This window comes from Agelaius tricolor, unplaced genomic scaffold (genome assembly GCF_023055355.1).
Source record: "Agelaius tricolor isolate 1412-34295 unplaced genomic scaffold, bAgeTri1.0.p SCAF_50, whole genome shotgun sequence".
Classification (NCBI taxonomy): Eukaryota; Metazoa; Chordata; class Aves; order Passeriformes; family Icteridae; genus Agelaius; species Agelaius tricolor.
This window is the reverse complement of record NW_027269310.1, coordinates 1,431,458-1,453,850: the sequence shown is the minus strand read 5'-3', so window position 1 is coordinate 1,453,850 and position 22,393 is coordinate 1,431,458. Positions and strand designations below refer to the sequence as shown.

General features: G+C 50.8%; 2 protein-coding genes across 2 annotated transcripts in view; one reads left to right on the top strand and one right to left on the bottom strand.

The window, feature by feature from the left end:
- Positions 1–8,947, bottom strand: part of LOC139604366 (serine/threonine-protein kinase pim-2-like) — a 40,486-nt gene extending 31,539 nt beyond the window's left edge. Inside the window, exons 1-2 of the mRNA XM_071455539.1 lie at positions 8,594–8,947; positions 7,533–7,717 (exon numbers count right to left, since the gene is read on the bottom strand). Coding sequence (XP_071311640.1) covers positions 7,533–7,717; positions 8,594–8,947 — 539 coding nt within the window. The remainder of the gene's footprint in view (positions 1–7,532; positions 7,718–8,593) is intronic.
- LOC139604387 (zinc finger protein ZFP2-like) overlaps positions 1–22,393 on the top strand; it is a 521,402-nt gene that overhangs the window by 353,271 nt on the left and 145,738 nt on the right. The window lies entirely within an intron of this gene.

Here is a 22,393-nt window from a genome sequence, read left to right as displayed (position 1 = left end):
CATGAGGCCCAGCAATGTCACAATGGTCCCTTGGTGTCAGGAGGCCCTCACAGTGTCACAGTGGTCCCTTGGTCTCACAGGGCCCCACAGTGTCACAATGGTTCCTTGGTGTCACAGGGCTCCACAGTGTCACAATGGTCCCTTGGTTCCATGGCCCTGTGCTGGTGCATTCCCCCCTGCCCTTCTCAGGCCGCCCTGCCAGCTGAGAAATGCTCCTTGGGCCTCAGCCTTGGCCAACAGCCCCTGGCCTCAGCTCCTCTGCAGCTCATCACAAACACTGTCTGCCCCAGGCACTGCTGCTGCCCAACTAGCTCCTGGTTCCTTTAGCAGCAGCCCTGGGAACTGTGTTTGTTCCCTCAGTGGCACAAGATCCCTATTCTCACCCTGCCAAAGAAAGCTGTTGGTGCCCAGTGCGGCCAGGATGAGCCATTGCTGGGACTGAAGCCCCTCTCTTGGGGCCCTGCAAACAGCGCTCCAAAAGGAGCCCTTGGAGCTCTCCTGGGCCAGCGACTCCCTCTGAGCGGGGCCTCTCCCAGCCGGGAACTCTCCCGTTTGCTGCACTCGGGGATCCTGAACAAGCACAGAGCCTGGGCCGATCCCCCCACTCCTCCAGGCTCAACCCTTTGCCCGCTGGGGAGATGCCAAAGCATCAGCAGTGAGCATTCCCTGCCCTCAGGGGAATTGCTCACAGGTGCCTTGAACTGACTCTTTGTGTCTGTGTGCACACAGGAGTGCCTGTGCTGGGGAAATGTGGCAGAAATGCTGGATTCTGTTTGGTTTTGTTGTTGCTTTGTTTCCCTGGTGTGCCTGAAGTGTCCAGTCAGAAGCAGAGTGACTCTTGCCAAGGAATTCTGTGCTGCTGTCCCTTAAGATTAAATCTGGTTTTTGCTGCTCCTCTGCTGGGGATTTTTTCAGGGCTCTCAAGGCCTTGTTGGTAGCAGGGTGAAGGAGCCCTGGCCCAGGCTCTGGCCCTGGGGGACACGGGGACGCTGCCGGGGGGTCCCTGTCTCCCTGTGCCACCCCCAGGGCCCCGGCCCCCCATCCCCGTGTCAGGCTCTGGGGTCGATCTCGTGGAACATCCTCTGGGGGAGGCTGCGGGGCCGGGGGCGGGGGAACCCGGGGGGACAGGGGACCCCGCTGTGCACGAGCAGGGTTGGACTGCTCTGGGGGGAACTGTGAGGGGGCCAGGGCAGAGTGACCTCCCCAGGGACCTCACACAGCCCCTGTGATGTCACACTGCCCCTGTGATGTCACACTGCGCCTGTGATGTCACAGAGCCGACTCTTTGTCACCTTGTGATGTCATACAGCAGTGCTGTGACATCACAGAAGACTGATGTCACAAAGTCACCCTGTGATGTCACAGTCTGTTCTGTGATGTCACAGCCTGCTGTATGATGTCACACAGCCACCAGGTGATGTCACAGCCCACTCTCTGATGCCATTGAGCCACCCTCTGTGATGGCAGACTCTGCTCTATGGCCTCATATTGTGCTCTGTGATGTCACAGCCAGCTCTGTGACGTCACGGCCCGTTCTGTGATGTCACCACCCCCTCAGTGATGTCACAGAACTCTCAAGAACTCAATTCTATTGAAACACTGAAGTTCCTTGTACTTTGAAGAATGGTTGGAAAGATTAAGGAAGAGTTTTCAGTAATACTCAGGGGTGGACCCAGAGACGCCAATGGGGCAAGCGCTCCTTAAAACACAGTTTGTAGCCAAATCATGGAAGGATGTTTGAAAGAAATTAGAAAAGTTGGAGGATTGGCAGGACAGAGGACTTGATGAATTGCTCAGGGAGGCTCAGAAGGTATATGTTAGACGGGAGGATGAGGCACACAAAAGACAAGTTCGGATGATGGTGGCGGCAGTCAGGGAGGGACAGCGAAACAACCCTCCACCACGAGAAAGAAGTGGCATGAGGAGAGTCCCTGGGATTTAGGAGGACCTGCAACTGGAGGGAGAGAAGGAGTAGTGTGCTACTGTTGAGGTGGAAAAGGACACATGAAGAGGGAATGTCGAAAGAGGCTTAGGGATGAGAAAATGTTCAAAGAGGATTAGGGGGGTCAAGGGCTCTATCTATTGGGGACCCAAATGTCCTTGGAGCCCTTGGTAAAACTTAAGGTGGGTCCCCAGCAAACCCCCATAACCTTCCTTGTAGATACAGGGGCTGAGAGATCAACAGTTCAATCTTTGTCCCCAGGATGTAAGATTTCACCTTCCACACTACAGGTTATTGGGGCAAAAGGAGAACCCTTCAAGGTTCCTGTAATTAAAGATGTCTTAATAGAATCAGAGAAGAAAATCGGGGTAGGATCACTGCTACTGGTTCCCGAAGCTGATTACAATTTATTAGGAAGAGATTTAATGGTGGAATTCGGGATAAATATAAATATTGAAGAAAAACAGCTGAAAGTCAGGTTGTGCCCCTTACGGGTCACTGACAAAGAGAAAATCAACCCAGAAGTCTGGTATACCCCTGATACAGCAGGAAGATTGAATATAGAGCCCTTCACAGTCAACATTCAAAACCCAGAAATCCCAGGAAGGATAAAACAATATCCCATGTCAGATGAGGGGCGAAGGGGACTAAAACCAGAGGTAGAACGGTTAATACAACAAGGGCTCTTGGAAGCTTGCATGTCTCCCTTCAACACCCCCATCTTACCTGTAAAGAAACCAGACGGAAAATACTGATTAGTACATGATCTAAGGGAAATAAATAAGAGAACCATTGCCTGGTTCCCTGTAGTAGCAAACCCCCACACATTGCTCAGTCAATTGAAACCAGATGGTCACTGGTATAGTGTTATAGATTTGAAAGACACCTTTTGGGCGTGCCCCTTGAAAGAAGAATGTAGAGATTATTTTGCATTTGAATGGGAAGATCCCGATACCACCGAAAGCAACAACTAAGGTGGACAGTGCTCCCACAGGGATTCACAGAATCCCCGAATTTGTTTGGGCAGGCACTAGAGCAAATAATGAAATCCTATACCCCGAACCAAGGAATAACCATTGTTCAATATGTAGATGACCTTTTAATTGCTTGAAAAAGCATGGAATCAGTTAGAGAAGAAAGCATTAAGCTTCTGAACTATTTAAGCATCCAGGGGCTGAAAGTGTCCAAAAGTAAATTGCAATTTGTAGAAGAAGTGAAGTACCTAGGACACCGACTTAGTAAAGGAACTAAAACACTAGACCCAGGGAGGGTTAAGGGAATCCTCTCCTTTCCTCCCCCAAGGAATAAGAGACAAATCAGGCAGCTATTGGGTCTTGTAGGATACTGCAGACAATGGATTGAAAACTTTAGTGGTAAAGTAAAATTTTTGTATGAAAAACTAAGTGCTGAAGGTTTGATGAAACGGACTGAGAAGGATGATGAATCAACAGAACAATTAAAAGAGGAATTGGCTAATGCCCCGGTGCTAAGCCTCCCGGATGTTAGGAGACCCTTTTATTTGTTTGTTAACACTGAGGCAGGAGTAGCATTTGGGGTACTGGCTCAGGACTGGGCCGGCAGTCAAAAACCAGTAGCATTTATTTCTAAAATCCTAGACCCCGTAAGTAGAGGATGGCCAACATGTTTGCAGATTATAGTGGCAACAGCCCTCTTAGTGGAAGAAGCTCTCAAAAGTACCTATGGAGGAGAACTGAAAGTCTTTACCCCCCCATAACATACAGGACAGTTCTGCTTATGTTGCAGTATTGCAACAAAAGGCAGAAAAATGGATAACAGACTCAAGACTTTTGAAATACGAGGGCATTTTACTGTCATCCCCTTGGTTGATACTTGAAACCACCTCTCTGCAAAACCCCGCTGAATTCTTGTTTGGAGATCCACAGGAGAATTGAACTCATGACTGTTTACACAGCATAGAAAAACAAACAAAAATTCGGCTGGACCTTGAAGAGGAAGAAGTGGAAGGGGGAGAAAGGTTATTTGTGGATGGGTCCTGTAGAGTTGTTGAGGGAAAGCGAATCTCTGGATATGCGATTGTGGGAGGTGAAAATTTGGAAATAATAGAATCTGGACCTTTGAGTCCCAGTTGGTCAGCCCAGGCCTGTGAACTGTATGCAATATTGCGGGCTCTAAAATTCTTGGAAGCTAAGGTTGGGACCATCTACACGGACTCCAAATATGCCTTTGGAGTGGTACATACTTTTGGGAAAATTTGGGAAGAAAGAGGGTTAATAAACTCCCGAGGAAGAGAATTAATACATCAGGAACTAATTACTCAGGTACTACAAGCTTTAAGAGGCCCAAAGAAAATAGCAATAGTACATGTTAAAGGATATCAAAAGGGTCTCTCCCATTTGATCAGAGGAATCAACACAGCAGACAGAGAAGCAAAGGAAGCTGCTCTCAGAAAATTCCAGGATCAGGGGATAAGGAGAACGTGAGATGATGAGAAAGTTTGAGTCCTGAGCTTCACAGCCCAGGAAAAGAAGAAATTAGACAAAATGGGAATAAAAGAGAACGGGGGTATTCGAAAATTGCCAGATGATAGGGAGGTACTGCCAAAATCTATGGCCCAAGAATAGTGCAGAAGCTGCATGACCAGACTCATTGGGGAACCCAAGCCTTAGTAGATCAGTTTACTATTAAGTATATGTGTATAGGAATTTACGATATAGCAAAACAAGTAGTTAGGGGATGTATAACATGCCAAAGAGTTAACAGACATCAGGCTCGAGAAAGGATTCCAGGAGGAAGGGAATTAGCACACCGACCTTTTTCACATGTACAAATAGATTTCACCGAGCTACCGAAAGTAGGGAGATACAAGTACTTCTTGGTACTGGTAGATCAGCTAACCCACTTTGTAGAAGCATATCCTACATCGTGGGCTACTGCAAATGTGGTGATTAAAACCCTGCTGGAAGAAATAATCCCTAGGTATGGACTAGTAGAAATATTAGACTCTGATAGAGGTCCCCATTTTGCAAACAAAGTACTGAGAGAGGTAACCATGGCCTTAGGCACTAAATGGCAATATCACAGCCCTTGGCACCCTCAAAGCTCAGGGAGGGTGGAAAGGGCAAATGGAGAAATCAAGAAGCAACTCACCAAGCTCATGGTAGAAACTAAAATGCCTTGGGTCAGATGTTTACCCATGGCATTGCTAAACATTAGAACCCAACCTAGGACGGATGTGGGAATCTCTCCCTTTGAAATGCTTTATGGAATGCCTTACGACTTAGAACTTCCGGGGAACCATCCTTGCATCCAAGATAGTCAAATTCAGGGTTACATACAACAGTTAATGAAACGGAGGGAGGAATTAAAACAAAAAGGGCTATTGGTACAAAGACCCCCTTTGGATATAATAATGCATAAGCTTAAACCCGGAGATAGGCTCCTAATTAAGACTTGGAAAGAGACATCCCTAACACCCCACTGGGAAGGTCCCTGTGTTGTCCTGTTTACCACAGAAACAGCCATCCCAACTGCTGAAAAAGGCTGGACACATGCCAGTCGAGCGAAAGGACCCATCCCTGCAGACACCCCTTGGGAGGTGACCAGTCGCCCTGGAGATCTACGGCCAACCCTTCGGAAGGCACAGGAACCTGCGCCAGCTGGGAACGGGAATGACTGCATTAGGGGACAGAGAACTACACCGATTGAGACTCTTGGTAAGAAAACCCCTACAGGAACTGGAACAGGAGTTCAAGTTCCCTCTGCCGTGGAAAACCTGGAATGAACTGACACTTGCTCTTTCAGTAGTGGCTGAAGTGAGGTGAGAATTATTCAATTAGACCGAGTGTCTTAAATGTCGGGAATCTTCTTGTCAGGCGTGGGTAAAAATCTTTTGTGGGGGCTGTAAAGACAAATGGTGGATTCTCCAGTCACATTTGGTGGGGAGTGCATGGTGTCTTCCTTGGGATTGGGATTGGAGAAGACCAAATCCATTAAGAGCCTTAAGAGAATTTAGAAGGATCCCTGGAGAGCGGGAGATCCCTGACAGAGAAGCAGAGTCACTAGTTGAAAATCTAGAACAGAGAAGAGATTGGGCCCTGGCATGGGAATTCCAACACCAATTGCATAGGATCACACACCAAAACCAGACAGTCTGTCCTGGTTTAGGGCAACTTTGGAGGAGAATTTCCAAATTAGGGTCCCTCCAGTAAGCAAACCCCCACGGCCCGTCCCCCCAACCGGTTCGGGAAGGATTCCTCAGAGAGAAGTGGAAAGAACCTGTTTATTTAACAGGCACAGCACCCCCCAGCAAACAAAATGAACAATACTGGATGGCAACACTCTGAAAAGAGATGATAAATTCAGAAAGTCTCTCTTGGGGGTGGTCACTCTGTTCTCAGTCCCTCCGGCGCTGGGCCAGCTGCTGCAGGCCACAAGGTGCAGACTCTTGGTGTTTCCCAGGTCCCAGTCCGGAGCAGGTTCGAAATGGTCAGAAAAAAGGAAAGGAGAAACGGTCCAGGAAGAAATTTGGACTTTTTAGGTAAACTAGCTAATGAGCAAAGCAAGCAGAAGTGAAGCAAGCAAGAGCGAGAGAGAGCAAAGCGAAAAGCAAAAGCAGCAAAAGCAAAAGCTGCAGTCTCTGTGTCCCGCCAGGCTGATAAGAAAACCAAAACAAAACTTTCCCTCTTCAGAGCCAGTCTTAAAGGTAGAGAATAGAATATCCAACATTAACAGAACACATGAATGGGGATACAAACATCATAACGTCACCCTAGGACATTCCACCCCTTATCCCCATATCATCAACATACTACCACACATCATGCATTTATTCACACAAAATTTCCATCTGCTCCCCCCTTTCACCTTACTCACTCAAAGCTCCATCTATCACTTGCTCAGACCTTCGACACTTGCACATCTCCTTCTCCATCTTCCACTTGCCCAGACCTTCATCACTTACACATTTCCTTCTATCTCATGTCTGTATGGTTTAATGTACAGACAATGGCAGTAACATCCAACGAACAGTAATATTGCGTATCATTCTCACCCCACAATCAGATCTCCCTGAGGTACACATCGTGTTGTTCCATCTCTTTGCATTATCCACCATGTGCAACCTGGTCCCTGAGCAAAGACAACCCCACAAATGGGTTTGTCTGTACTCGAGGCAGAATTGACCCACACAGTCTTCCCTAACAAACCTCTGACACGTACCACTGGGACTTGATCTCCATCTATTACATTCAGGGACTCAGACTGGGCAGGACCTGCTCGGTTGGTGGAACCTCGGGTGTTAACTAACCAGGTGGCCTTTGCTAAATGCTGCTCCCAATTTTTGAAAGATCCCCCACCCAAAGCTTTCAGCTGGGTTTTTAGTAGTCCATTGTACCTCTCCACTTTGCCTGCAGCTGGTGCATGGTAGGGGATATGGTACACCCACTCAATGCCATGTTCACTAGCCCAGGTGTTGATAAGGCTGTTCTTGAAATGAGTCCCATTGTCTGACTCAATCCTCTCAGGGGTACCATGTCTCCACAGGATTTGCTTTTCAAGGCCCAGGATGGTGTTCCGGGCAGTAGCATGAGACACAGGGTAGGTTTCCAACCCTCCAGTGGAGGCTTCCACCATGGTCAGCAGGTAGCGCTTGCCCTGGCGTGTCTGGGGCAGTGTGATGGAGTCAATCTGCCAGGCCTCCCCATACTTGTTCTTGGACCCCCGCCCACCATACCACAGGGGCTTCACTCGCTTGGCCTGCTTGATGGCAGCACACGTCTCACGGTCATGGATAACCTGAGAAATACTGTCCATGGTTAAATCCACCCCTCGGTCTCTTGCCCACTTATAGGTGGCATCTCTGCCCTGATGGCCTGAGGCAGCATGGGCCCATCGAGCTAGGAATAACTCTCCCTTGTGTTCCCAATCTAGGTCTATCTTTGACACCCCTATCTTTGCTGCCTGGTCTACCTGCTCATTGTTTTGGTGCTCCTCATTGGCTCTACTCTTGGGGACATGGGCATCTACATGGCGGACTTTCACAGGTAGCCTCCCTACCCTGGTAGCAATATCTTTCCACTCATCAGCAGCCCAAATTGGTTTTCCTCTACGCTGCCAGTTAGCCTTCTTCCACCTCTCCAGCCATCCCCACAGAGCATTGGCTACCATCCATGAATCAGTGTAGAGGTAGAGCTTTGGCCATTTCTCTCTTTCTGCAATGTCCAGGGCCAGTTGAACGGCTTTGAGTTCTGCAAGTTGACTTGATCCACCTTCTCCTTTGGTAGCTTGTGCAGCCTGTCGTGTGGGGCTCCATATGGCTGCTTTCCACTTCCGGTTCATCCCTAAGATGCGACAGGAACCGTCAGCGAAAAGAGCAGAGCGTGTTTCCTCTACGGGCAGTTGGTTATATGGAGGAGCCTCTTCAGCCCGTGTCACTGGTTCTTGTTCTTCATCTGTGACACCAAAATTCTCACCTTCGGGCCAATTTGTAATTACCTCCAAAATCCCAGGGCGATTCAGTTTACCTATACGGGCGCGCTGAGTGATAAGAGCAATCCACTTGCTCCATGTGGCACCGGTGGCATGGTGAGTGGCAGGAACCTTGCCTTTGAACATCCACCCCAGCACCGGCAGTCGGGGTGCCAGGAGGAGTTGTGCTTCTGTACCAATCACCTTTGAGGCGGCTTGGACTCCTTCATAGGCAGCCAAAATTTCCTTCTCTGTGGGAGGGTAGTTGGCTTCAGACCCTCTGTAGCTTCGACTCCAAAATCCCAGTGGTCGACCCCGAGTCTCCCCAGGCACCTTCTGCCAAAGGCTCCAGGACAAGCCATGGTTCCGGGCTGCAGAATAGAGCATGTTCTTCACATCTGGTCCCGTCCTGACCGGGCCAAGAGCTACTGCATGAGCGATCTCCTGCTTGATCTGTGCAAAGGCTTTTTGCTCCTCCGGGCCCCAGTGGAAAGTGTTCTTCTTGCGGGTGACCAGGTAAAGAGGGCTCACGATCTGACTATACTCAGGAATGTGCATCCTCCAAAAGCCTATGGCACCTAGGAAAGCTTGTGTCTCTTTCTTATTTATTGGTGGGTGGAGACATTGCTGTGATCTTGTTGATGACGTCTTTAGGAATCTGACGCCGTCCATCTTGCCACTTCACTCCCAGGAACTGAATCTCACCAGCTGGTCCCTTTACTTTGCTCTTTTTAATGGCGAAACCAGCTCCCAGGAGGATTTGGATGATTCCCTTTCCTTTCTCAAACACTTCCGCAGCTGTGTTCCCCCACACAATGATGTCATCAATATATTGCAGATGTTCTGGAGCCTCACCCCTTTCTAGGGCAGTCTGGATCAGTCCATGGCAGATGGTGGGACTGTGCTTCCATCCCTGGGGCAGTTGGTTCCACGTATACTGCACTCCCCTCCACGTGAAAGCAAACTGAGGCCTGCATTCTGCTGCCAGAGGAATGGAGAAAAATGCATTGGCAATGTCTATAGTGGCATACCACCTCGCTGCCTTGGACTCAAGCTCGTACTGGAGCTCTAATATGTCTGGCACAGCAGCACTCAGTGGTGGAGTCACCTCATTCAATGCACGGTAGTCCACAGTCAATCTCCATTCTCCTTCAGATTTTCGCACAGGCCAAATGGGGCTGTTGAAGGGTGAGTGGGTCTTGCTGACCACCCCTTGGCTCTCCAGCTCTCGGATCATCTTATGGATGGGGATCACAGCATCTCGAGTGGTTCTATACTGTCGTCGATGCACTATGGAGGTGGCCATTGGCACCCGTTGCTCTTCTCCCATCAGGCGTCCTACTGCAGATGGATTCTCAGACAGCCCAGGCAAGGTGTTCAATTGCTGGATGCCCTCTGTCTCTACAGCAGCTATCCCAAATGCCCACTTGTGTCCTTTTGGGTCTTTGAAATACCCACTTTGAAGGTAGTCTATGCCCAAAATACATGGGGCCTCTGGGCCAGTCACAATAGGATGTTTCTTCCACTCATTCCCAGTCAGGCTCACATCAGCTTCCACCAAAGTGAAATCCTGGGATCCCCCTGTCACACCAGCAATAGAAACAGACTCTGTCCCCACATGTCTCGACGGAATTAATGTACATTGAGCACCACTATCAACCAAAGCTTTATACTCTTGTGGTTCCGATGTGCCAGGCCAACGAATCCACACAGACCAGAAAACACGATTTTGCCTAGCCTCTAAGTGGCTCGAGGCAGGGCTCCTCTAAGCCTGGTTATCCTTCTTTCCCTGGGCATATGTCTTGGATGTTCCTTCAAGGGGATCAGACATGGCATCATCAGCATCATACCTGGTGGTTCGGCTATGGGCAACTGGAGCTGCTTTCTTCCTGGTGGCTTCCTTCAATTCACGCACCTGTCGTGCCAGAGCAGCAGTAGGTTTTCCATCCCACCTCCTCATGTTTTCTCCACAGTCACGCAGGTAGAACCACAGCTCTGTTCATGGGGTGTACCTTCTCTGGCCATCTGGGAAACATCTGCCTTGGATACCAGAACCTCTGATCTGTACTGCCGAGATTTGGAGAAGGTCTTCTTTAATCTCCTCTCTGAGCTTCTTATGATTCTCCTCTATCTTATCCTCTAAGTTCTGCAGACGTGTTTCTACCGCTGCAATTCTGGCCTGTGTTGGGCCACGCACAGCATCTGCATATGCTCCGAGCTTCCTTGCCATATCCAGGACAGTCTCATCCCTCTCATCCCACTTCATTATGGCTAAAGCAGAAGCATATTCGTGTGGCCCAAGTCGCACAAGTTTCCGCCACATCACAGACGTGCATGGCACCAAGTCTGGGTTCCTAGTTGTCACATCATCTGAGAAGATAATCTCTGCCACTGCCATCTCTCTCAGGCGTTGGATCCCTTGCTCTATGGTCTTCCACTGTGTTTGTTGCATGTAAAGATCATCTGCACACAGGTATCTTAGTGCAACACTTTCCAAGACCCGTGCCCAGAGGCTCTAAGGGTTTGTCCCCCTCATCATTCCTTGGTTGATGACAGGATCCTGTGACAGGGATCCCAAATGCCTCGCTTCCGTGCCATCCAGAATTGTAGCCTCGCCTGCAGCATCCCAGAGACGGACTAACCAACTAATTATGGATTCATCAGGTCGTCGGGTGTAATCCTTCCGTAAGCCATGAAGGTCCTTCAGGGAAAAAGACCCAATATTTGCATCTGATCTTGCACTGGCTGCTTTGACTCCTGATTTTATGTCAGGAGGCACTGAGGTTCCTTCTCCTGCATCATCATCATCATCATCCCCTGGTCGATTGGTCTTGTCCGTGCATTTCCCACTTCTAGTGCTGGTAGCAGCAGCCATTGGTTTAGCTGCTGGCTTAGGCTCGCTATCTGGTTTGGCTGCTGGCTTCGAGCCTGGGCTGTTGGCTGCAGCCTGAGGGACTGGGATAGCTGCTGATTTATCTCCTTGCCCCCTTGCCTCTGTCTGCTGTCCTACAGTCTCCAACAGAGTGCGATAAGCATATGCCAGGGCCCAGCTCACTGCAATGACCTTTCTCTCCTTAGGCTCATCCTGGTGTTTCTCTTTCAGATATTTCCCCCCTCAGCTGGCGTCTGAATTTGTTCATGGGGAAAATCCCAGACTAGAGGGTCAGAGAATTCCTTCAGGATTTGGCCCATATCCTCCCATTTCCCACACCACTCAGGATGTTCCACGCCTGGGTCTACTTCTGAGTCAGGGGTCTCATCAGCCTGTCTAGAAATCTCAGCCCTCATTCTGGAGAAGCAGCAGACTGTATAGAGGAAGGTTACCAGGCTGAATACCAGAAAGATGGTTTCTTTAACATTCATGGGAAACTGAACATCCTTCACTACTGATGCAACCGATTCATAGGAGAAGAAGGAAAGCAAAGGCTGAAAAGCCTCATTCCCGGCTGCTCCTCCTCTAACAAACTGGGTGCATAACCATAGCCAGGAACCATTCATACCTGGAGCGGACCCCAACATGGTTATCAACTCCTTACAAATCATTACCACCAAGCCCAGCAGGAGAGCTATTCTGGTCACTGCCCCTCTGCTGTAAAAACTACCTATTAGGGACAATACTAGAGCTGTTTCTGGATAAGATAATAAACCTAGGGACAGACCATAGAGGTATTATGATCTCAAAAAACCCTAGGGACCAGAAATGCATGCAAGCCTTCACCCCAACAGACATTATGAATTCAGAAAACATGGCAATTAACTGCTATATACCAAGACAGAATAATGGCAGCCAAAATGTACTCAAAGCAGGGTTTTTCCACTCTCGCTTGAGCCCCACGCGTTGGGCACCAAATTTTGTCCTGGTTTCGGGCAAATTTGGTAGAGAATCTCCAAAAGGGGGCCCCTCCAGTGAGCAAACCCACATGGCCCCTCCCCCAAACCAGTTTGGGAAGAATTCCTCAGAGAGAAGTGGAAAGAACCTGTTTATTTAACAGGCACAGCACCCCCCAGCACACAAAATGAAAAATACCAGGTGACACCACTCTGTCACCGCTCTGAAAAAAGATGACAAATTCAGAAAGTCTCTCTTGGAGGTGGTCGCTCTGTTATCAGTCCGTCCTGTGCTGGGGTAGCTGCTGCAGGCCACAAGGTGCAAACTCTCGGTGCTCCCAGGTCCCAGTCCGCAGCAGGTTCAAGCTGGTTCAAAAAAGGAAAGAAGAAACAGTCCAGCAAGAAATTTGGACTGTTTAGCTAAACTAGCTAATGAGCAGAAGCAAGAGCAAGCAGAAGCAAGGAAGAAGCAAGAGCAAGAGAGCAAAGCGAAAAGCAAAAGCAAAAAGCAAAAGCAGCACCATGTACTGCCTTGTCTCTGTGTCCTGCCAGGCTGATAAGAAAACCCAAACAAAACTTTCACTCTTCAGAGCCAGTCTTAAAGGCACAGAACATAACAGCCAGCATAAACAGAACACATGAATGGGGATACAAGCATCATAACGTCACCCTAGGACACACGGGGACAGGGGCCAGGGCCCTGGGGGTGGCACAGGGGGACAGGGACCCCCCGGCAGCGTCCCCGTGTCCCCCAGGGCCACAGCCTGGGCCAGGGCTCCTTCACCCTGCTACCAACGAGGCCTTGAGAGCGCTGAAAAAATCCCCAGCAAGGGAGCAGCAAAAACCAGATTTAATCTTAAGGGACAGCAGCACAAAGTTCCTTGGCAAGAGTCACTCTGCTCCTTACTGGACACTTCAGGCACACCAGGGAAACAAAGCAACAACAAAACCAAACAGAATCCAGGCAATCAAACCAGAAATTAACCGAGAACTGTCCCTCTGTGTGTGTGTGTGAGAAAAGGACAGAGAGGACAGGGATAAAAGGAATACGGCCTAAAAGCTTAACAGAGCTCAAACTTAACATATACTGATACTTTCAACTTCACAAATTTGCAAAAGAGCAGAGTGTAACAGCATTTAACCTAACTTAAACCTATGACTTTGCAATTTAACAGAGGAATAACACTTTACAATATTTAACTTAGCTAATAACTTATATTAAAGGTAACAACTTAGCAACTAAGAACAACTCTTAGCAGCAGGTAACTTCACTTAGACCTTGTGATTTAAGCTTCCCTACAGGCCTGACTGACTCAGCTATCCAAGGCACTCCAAGCCCTCAGAGAGCAGCATTTCTGCCACATTTCCCCAGCACAGGCACTCCTGTGTGCACACAGACACAAAGAGTCAGTGCAAGGCACCTGGGAGCGATTCCCCTGAGGGCAGGGAATGCTCACTGCTGATGCTTTGGCATCTCCCCAGCGGGCAAAGGGTTGAGCCTGGAGGAGTGGGGGGATCGGCCCAGGCTCTGTGCTTGTTCAGGATCCCCGAGTGCAGCAAACGGGAGAGTTCCCGGCTGGGAGAGGCCCCGCTCAGAGGGAGTCGCTGGCCCAGGAGAGCTCCAAGGGCTCCTTTTGGAGTGCTGTTTGCAGGGTCCCAAGAGAGGGGCTTCAGTCCCAGCAATGGCTCATCCTGGCCGCACTGGGCACCAACAGCTTTCTTTGGCAGGGTGAGAACAGGGATCTTGTGCCACTGAGGGAACAAACACAGTTCCCAGGGCTGCTGCTAAAGGAACCAGGAGCTGGTTGGGCAGCAGCAGTGCCTGGAGCAGACAGTGTTTGTGATGAGCTGCAGAGGAGCTGAGGCCAGGGGCTGTTGGCCGAGGCCGAGGCCCAAGGAGCATTTCTCAGCTGGCAGGGCGGCCTGAGAAGGGCAGGGGGGAATGCACCAGCACAGGGCCATGGAACCAAGGCACCATTGTGACACTGTGGGGCCCTGTGACACCAAGGAACCATTGTGACACTGTGGGGCCCTGTGACACCAAGGGACCACTGTGACATTGCTGGGCCTCATGGAATCATGGAGACCACTGTGACATTGCTGGGCATCATGGAAACAAGGGGACCGTACTGACACTGTGTGGCTCCATGGAATGTAGGGATCATTGTGACACACAGAGGCCTCATCAAACCAAGGGTCCATTGTGACATTGCAAAGCCTCATGGCACCATGGAGACCATTATGACACTTTGGGGTGCCATGGAACCAAGGGGCCATTGTGACACTGCAAGACTCCATAGAACCAAAGGTTCATTGTGACATTGCAAGGCCTCATGGAACCATGCAAAGTCAATTAAGACACTTTATAGCCTCATGGAACCAAGGAGCCATTGTGACACTGAGGGGCACCATGGAATCATGGAGACCATTGTGCCCCTGGGGGTCCCCACAGAACCAAGAGGACCATTGTGATATTATGGGGCCTTGTGAAACCAAGAGGCCTTTGTGACACTGCAGGGCTGCATGCAACCAAAGGTCCATTGTGACACTGCAGGGCCTCATGTCATCACTGGTCCATTGTGACACTGGGCAACCAAAGGAGACCATTGTGACACTGCAGGGCTGCATGGAACCAAAGCTCCAGGGTGGCACAGAGTGGCCTCCTGTCATCAATGGTCCATTGTGACACTGTGGAGCCAGAGGAGACCATTGTCACACAGCAAAGCCCCAGGGTCCAAAGGTCCATTGTGACATTGCAGGGCTCATGGAACAGAGGAGTCACGCGACATTGTGGGGCCTGGGGAATCACGGAGACCATGGTGACACTGCAAGGCCTCATGGAATCCTTGGGACCATTGTGACACTGCGGGGCCTTATGACGCCTGGGGGCCACTGTGACATTTTGGGACCCCATCGAACCTGGAGGCCAGTGTGACACTGCAGGTCTTCTTGTAATCAAGGGGCCACTGTGACACTGCTGGAACCCATGGAATCAAGTCACCATTATGACACTGCGGGGCCCCATGGATCCAAGGCACCATTGTGACACTCTGGAGCCCCATAAAACCAAGGGAACACAGAACAGCTCTGGCTGGTTTGGCCTCCCATGGGCTGCCTGACGGGTCCAAGGGACCTTTGCATGTTGAGGGTCACTTCTCATCTGCTGCTGAAACACTGGGGCTCGGTGCTTTCCTTCCCAATGGAAAAGAACTGTCCTTCTGCTCCAGGCACCCATGGCCAGAATTGGGATTTCACCTCCAAATTTCCTTCTATCCAGGGATTGTTCCCATAGGAATATTGCCAGGACAAGTCTGGCTGGCAGTGGTTTCACAATGGTCACCTCGCATCTGTCTCCAAAACACTGGAGGAGGCTCCATGCTGTCCTTCCCATGGGAAAGAACTGTCCTGCTTCTCCAGGTGCCCATGGCCGAGATTGGGTTTCCACCTCCAAAATTCCCTAAATCCAGCATCTGCTATTACTGACAAGTCTGGCTGGCCTTGGCCTACTAAGGCTCTCACCTGCCTTCCAGACCTTGGGGATCTGTGCTTTCCTTCCTATGGAAAAGAACTGTCCTTCTCAGCCAGGTGCCCATGGCCACAATTGGGATTGCACCTCCAACATTGCCTGTTGTGACAGACTGGAGGAGATTGTTGGCTCCAAACATCTTGTGTGTGGGGGAGGAAGGGGCAGGTCTGGCCTTGCCCTGCCCTGTAAGCCCAGCCCAGCCCTGCCCTGTGACCCCAATGCCCCCAGGGACCTCCAGTGGGTTTACGGTTTCTACCTGAACCGTGGCACACTGAACCCCCAGCACCGCCGTCCGAGCCTGGGCACTGGGGCCCTCTTTGCTCTACTCAGTGCTGCTGCTGTACTCGGGGCACCCCAAACCCCGGTAGGGACCCGTGTCCCCCCACTCCAGGGATTGTGCACACACCACCGCTCCTCCCCAGATGGCGTGGAGGAGAAGGAGGTCAGCTCCATTGTCCTGAAGAGCTGGGTCTTCTTTCCTCACAAGAGTCTCTGAGTAGACACCTGTTGGTTTCAGGTTCATAATCTTTATACTGCTCTTGGCCCACTCTGGTAAGGGTGATGAAGGAAAAAAGTTCTGACCATGATCTTTGATATTGTCTTATGTTCTCTTTGTTTAGAGGTGGTATTTTGATTCTTTATTTGCATGGTGGTTGGTTGTTCTAGGGGTTTTTGTTATGTAATCCTTTTCTGCTAAGTCTTATGGGAATTTCATATTTGCTTATTAGGTGATGTAATCATGTTCTTTATGGTCTTGGTTGGTTTGCCATTTTAGATGAGAGTGGGAGCAGCGGGGGGAATACCCAACAGTAAGGGGATTTACATAATTATAAAACCTTTAAAAAAACAATTAAAACTAACACCGGCACTTTACATAACTATAAAACATTAAACAAACAATCTATACCTATCATTGGAACTTTCTATTAACTCCTTTACAATGTATTCTCTACAACACTCTGGGAGGTTGTGGAACCAAGGGGATCATTGTGGCACTGTTGGGGCCCATGGAACCAAGGGGCCAGTGTGGAAACAAGAGGCCATTGTGAGCCTGTGGGGTGTAACAGCCCAGAACACTGAAATGCTGCAGGTAACCAAAGGCTCCTTTACTCGAGTTTGGTGCACAGCAGGAACACCAGCCAGATATTCTCAAGAGGTCAAAATGACACAGAATTTTACTGGCAAAGTACAAAAACACAAGAAACTTTGGAAGAGGATTTCATGCAACATCCAATTACACAGAAAACACTTTTCATAGCAGTAACTTCATTAACTTAGCTCATTTAACCTAGAAATCATTCAACACGTAAGCTGTTGAGGTACCCAAAAATATAAAGAGCATTAGAAGGAGAAGAAAGAGAGAGAGACAGAAAGACAGAAGCTCTATAGAAGACATGCATATGATTATCAGTTCCTAGGCTTCCAGTGTGGGTGAGACACAAACCCCAGGAGAAGGCAGAGTCCATACCAGGGGCTGACCTTGTGCTCCGTGTTTTTAAGCCCCTGGGCCTTTGTGGGCCTCCCCCAGGTGGGATTTCTGATGGCTCAGGCAATCAGGGCTGGGTTAGCACTGTCCCCACTGTGTGACTGACTGACAGCTCATCCCACGGTGTCTCAGGACATTGATCTCACCCAGCCTCTGACAGTGACCATGGTGACACCAGGAACCTCATGGAACCATGGGTCGGTTGTGACCAGGTGGGTCCAAGGACACCACGATGACACTGGGGAACCTCATGGGAACAAGTGGCCATTGTGACGCTGTGGATCCCCATGGAACCAAGGGAACATGGAACAGGCTGATGCCTTCAGTTTTAGCTGTCATATCTCCAGATTCTGTACTGCATTAGTCTGTAACTCTGGACTTCATACAGAGTGTTAGCAAGTTCTCTTCACACTGTAGTCAGACAAAACAATCCTTTTCCAGCCCCAGAACCAGATGCTGTTGCAGCTTCAGGCCCCAAAAGGGCAAACAACAGCAAATTGAGGAGAGCAAACTGGGAGGATGGGACTGCATCACCTGAGGCTGGAATTGGACAATTATCCCCAATATTTAAATGGACCAAACCTTATAAAAGTGGGAAAACTCCTGACCAGTCATCCATTTTGAGGCTAGCCTTGGCTGGGCTCTTGTCCTGCTCAAGGGGAATCCTTTGAAGGCCTTGTAATAAATCCCTACTTTATTCCTTTAATTCTGCCCAGCCTCTGTTCCAGGGAGCCTCTCCAGGCATCAAGCTGATCAGTGCCCGGAGAGCAAAGGATTGCTCAGGAAGTCTCCCTCACCCTCGCACAGTCCCATCTGACCAGGGCAGAAATCCAGTGGGGAGGAGAACATTATCTTGGGCCCTGGAAGGTGTGTTCTGCCTTTGCTTTGCACTTCCTTTCCTTGGGCATTTGTGACATCTCCTTTGAGGAACTGAGGCTCATGGAGTTGGCACCAAATCTCCCATGGGGCTCCTCAGAGTGCACAAAGCCCAAAGGAGCTGCACCTCTACCAGAATTAGCTTCAAGAATGAATTTTGTCAGGAGTGGGATTAATGAAATAGATTTCAATGAGCAATTACCTCAAATGATTTTTTCCCATTTTCAGGATTTTCTCTCCTTAGTTTTCTTTTCATAAGAAGCAATATAACATTATTTTCTAATTGATATTGAGCAGGGTGTTCCCTAAGGAAGTCTTGACTGGTAGGAAAGGTCTTCCTTGAGGTCAGGCACTGCCTCTATGGATAAAACTTTGCTTCTCACATTTCCAATATTGCCATTTCTCTCCTGGACCTCCGGGCACCTGCATCCCTTTTCACCTTCTAGAAGGCACTGGGCTGAGTCTCAGCTGCTTTTATTTTTTGGGACAGGAATGGTGTTTTCTGTGGTGGTGAAACAGCAGCCAAAGGCTGACAAACTGAATCCTGACCTGAGCCGACAGAAGCCATGAGAAAGCTGACAACTCTTTGTGAGAACAGAGTTGTGCAGCAGTGAAAAACAACTTGTTTTTCCTGAGAAAGAGCTCTAAGACTGTGATAAACACTAGCCACCCACATAAACTGTTTTTTCACTCTTTGATAGAAAAATGAAAACTATCTCTCACAAACAACTTTTCCTGCACTTACACACCAGGGGTTTGAGTGACCAATCAATCACCTGTGGGTAAACAATCTCCAAACACATTCTGCACATCAGCCCAACACAGGAGAAGCAAATGAGATAAGAATTGTTTTCCTTTTCCTCTGAGGCTTCTCAGCTTCCCAGGAGAAAAATCCTGGGTGGAGGGATTTTTTCAGAGAATGTGAATGCCCCAGTGTTAGAGATGAGTAATGAGATGGTTGGCTCTCCCAATTAAAGGGTGAACATGATCAGTATGTTAAGAGAAGTTGTACAGATGTAGAGTTCTGTTACTGCAATGTGTCCCCCCTGCCCAGCATTGTTATCCCGGGATGATCTTGGTAGTCTGGGCATTTGGGGAGGGGCAGATTGTTCCTAAGAGGCACGGCTTAGCAACAGCTGAGCTCCAATCCAGTTCCAGGAAAGCAGTCTGCAGCAATGGACAGCGACCAAGAGTCAAGAGACAGCCTTTGGGAGGAGCTAGGGCTGCCTGTTGCAACAGCAAGGATATAAAAGGGAGAGCAGCCATTGTGTGGATGAGCCAGCCACCTGGTTACCAGCCACAAAGTGGGGGAGGCTCCCAGCACTGTCACTTTTTCCTTATTTAGTCCTTTTGTTGTAAGTTTTGTTAAGGTTTTAATAAACATTTCAAACTCTTGGGCAATGAGTGGTCATTTCTCACAGGGAGAAAAAGTTTTAAAAGAAAGTTGTTCTGAAGTTATTTGTGTTCTTTTAAACCCAGGCCATTCCTACCATGCTAACAGTGAACCACAGCCTTTCTCACCACCTGCACAGCCACCCCCCACTCAACCCATTCCCCCTGGACTCTGCACAACTCCCAACACACCATTTGTCTGGGGGAAAGCACAGACTGTGTCAAGGCAGCAGAGCCCAGACCTGGCCTGACTTCCCCGGGTCACTGGAAAGGAGGAAATCCAGACCCACGGACACACACACAGACACAGAGCAAAGCTTTGCTCAAAGGGTTTATTGACTATTGATTGATTATTCTTCAGGGGAAATGGCCCAGGGCTCAAAGGGTTCAGGGGGTTCCTGCAGGGATGATCATCTCCTCATGCCACTGGAGAGGAAAAAGGACACTGGTCCTTGCAAGCCTAAAAGACAAAGCCCAGAAGGTGACCCCTGGAGCCCACTGGGCCATGGCTGGGCTTTGTCCCCAGCCCTGTCCCTGCAGGCACGGCTCACCTAGGCATCCAGAGAGGCAGCCAGGCGCTTCTGCCGCAGGAGAGCCCGCAGCTCTTCGGCCACAGGGGGCTGGGGACAAAGGCAGCGTTAGAGACACACTGGGGGCACTGGGCTGCACTGGGAGGCAGGGGAGAGCAGGGGGGCCTTGGGGAAGGGGCTGTGGGAGCAATGGGGTGCAGGAGCTGCTGTGCTGCTGCCCAGAAGCACTGGGCTCCTGGCCAAGAGGCACAGCTGGGGCAGGGGCTGCGTCCTGGCTCATCCAGGGGCTCCTGGGCTGACAGGGATGGGAATGCAGCAGGGCCCTGGGCAAAGGCTTCCCTGGGGAGCAGCCCTGGGCCAGGGCATTGTCTGGGCTGTCAGGACGGGTGCACTGGGCTCTGCTGGGACAGACTGGGATGGCCTGGGCTGTGCTGGCCAGGCAAGGGGAGGCTCTGACAGCGGCAGAACTCGTGGTACCCACCAGAGGCGTCTCCAGGAATGCGACATTGTCTAAATCCAACTGCAGAGAGATCAGGAGACCTCGCTGGTCACTGGGATGTCCCAGGTGCCAGCAAGGGATGGGGGGACACCACTGCCCCCCAGTTCCCTGAGGGGATGCCCTCCCATGCCAGCAGCCCACTCACCTCCCGCAGATCATCTTGGGTTCCTTCCAGGAGTGCCTGGAAAGGAGAACAAAGGCTGGGTCTGGACTGGACCTTGTGGGGCTGGGGGGGACACAGGTGCAGGGAGCAGGTTGCAGGCAGAGGGATGGGAATTCAGGGCCTCCAAGGAGATCTGTTTGAGGTGGGGGGAGACACAAAGACACTGATCTGGGGTCACTTGAGGGCCCAGGGGACAGGGCTGGGGCTGTGGAAGGAGCAGGGTGTGAGGTACAGGGGAGGAAAAAGGAATTGAGGTGTAGGGACATGGGAGGGCAAGGGAGGGACTTGGCAGGGACAGAAGAATGAGGACAGGTGGGGACAAAACCAACGGGACGGGGAAATCATTGGAGTATGGGGAGTGAGTCAGGGAATTCTATAGGAGGACCCTGCTACAATGGCCAGGAAGAAAGGCAAAGGATTGAGGGGGAACATGGAAGGAAAGGTCTCAGGAATGGTCAGTGGGAGGGCGTTTGGGGACCCTGAATAGGACACACAGGAAGGACCAAAAGGGTGGGAAGGGAGGCCAGAAAGGAGGGCAGGATGTGGGGACAGCGTTTGGCTGGTGCCTCACCTTGGCCTGTGCCGGGGGGCACAGCAGGATGGAGAAGAGCAGGGCCACGCTGAGCACAGCCACCTTCATCTTCCTCTGGCTCTGGGCAGCGCTGCCTGAGGCTGCAGCAGGTGAGGAGCACCTTTATCCCTGCCGGGACTCCTCCCTGCACCCTCCCTGCCAGCCCCCAGGCCAAAGCCCGGCTTGGCACAGCCCCCAGCCCTGGCCACAAGCCCAGCCCTGGCACAGAGTCCACCCCACCCCACCTGTGGCACGGATCCAGCCCCCTTGCCCGGCATCCCTCCAGCTTCCTGCACGGGGCAGCTGCCCCTGGAAGGGCCCAGGCACCTGGGGGGCCAAGGGGGGCAGGCAGGGAGCCAAAGGCACCTGGGGACCCTGTGGGGACAGCCCCCAGTCCAACACAATCCATCCTCCAACAGCCCCCAGTGCCAGATCCCCCATCTCCTGCTGCCCCTCCCCTCCCAGAGCTTTCCCTGGGGGACACCCCAGAGCTGAGCCCAGCCCCAAACCCAACATGTGGGAGAACAAGGGGAACAAGGGACATGGGATCAGGTGGCTGATTGGCATCTCAGTCACTGCAGACACTGGGCAGCACTGGGCAATGCTGAGCACCTGCAGACAAGGCTGAGGCCTGGGGAATGCCTCAGGAGTGACAATTCCCACATCCACACAACCCAATAGCCCTTTCCCTGCAGATGCCAAACCCCACCAAGCTCCATGCCCACAGCACTGTCCCGAGGGGAATATGCCCTGCCCTGCCCCTCATCCTGTCACACCTGCAGCCACCGAGCCCTCCCAGAGCACCTGGGTCATGGCCCTGGCTCTGGGCCCAGGCCAGCACTGGCCCTGAGCAGGATGTGCCCATCCCAGGCACATGGGGAAGTGGGCACCTGTCCCCAGGCAGCCACTCGGAGCTAATTGGGGTAACAGAGGTGCCCTGTGAGGAGGAGGGGTGTTGGTGCCCTGCCAGCCTCTCTGACAAGCCCTGTTTACCCAGGCCCTGAGGCACCAGGAGCACATTCAGACATCTTGGGCTTCCAGGAAGGAAAATCCACAGTGAAGTGGTTCCTGAGAGCTGTCCAAGGCTGGGATTCCTGTTTGACATTCCAGGGCATTAGTGAAGGGTTCTGCAC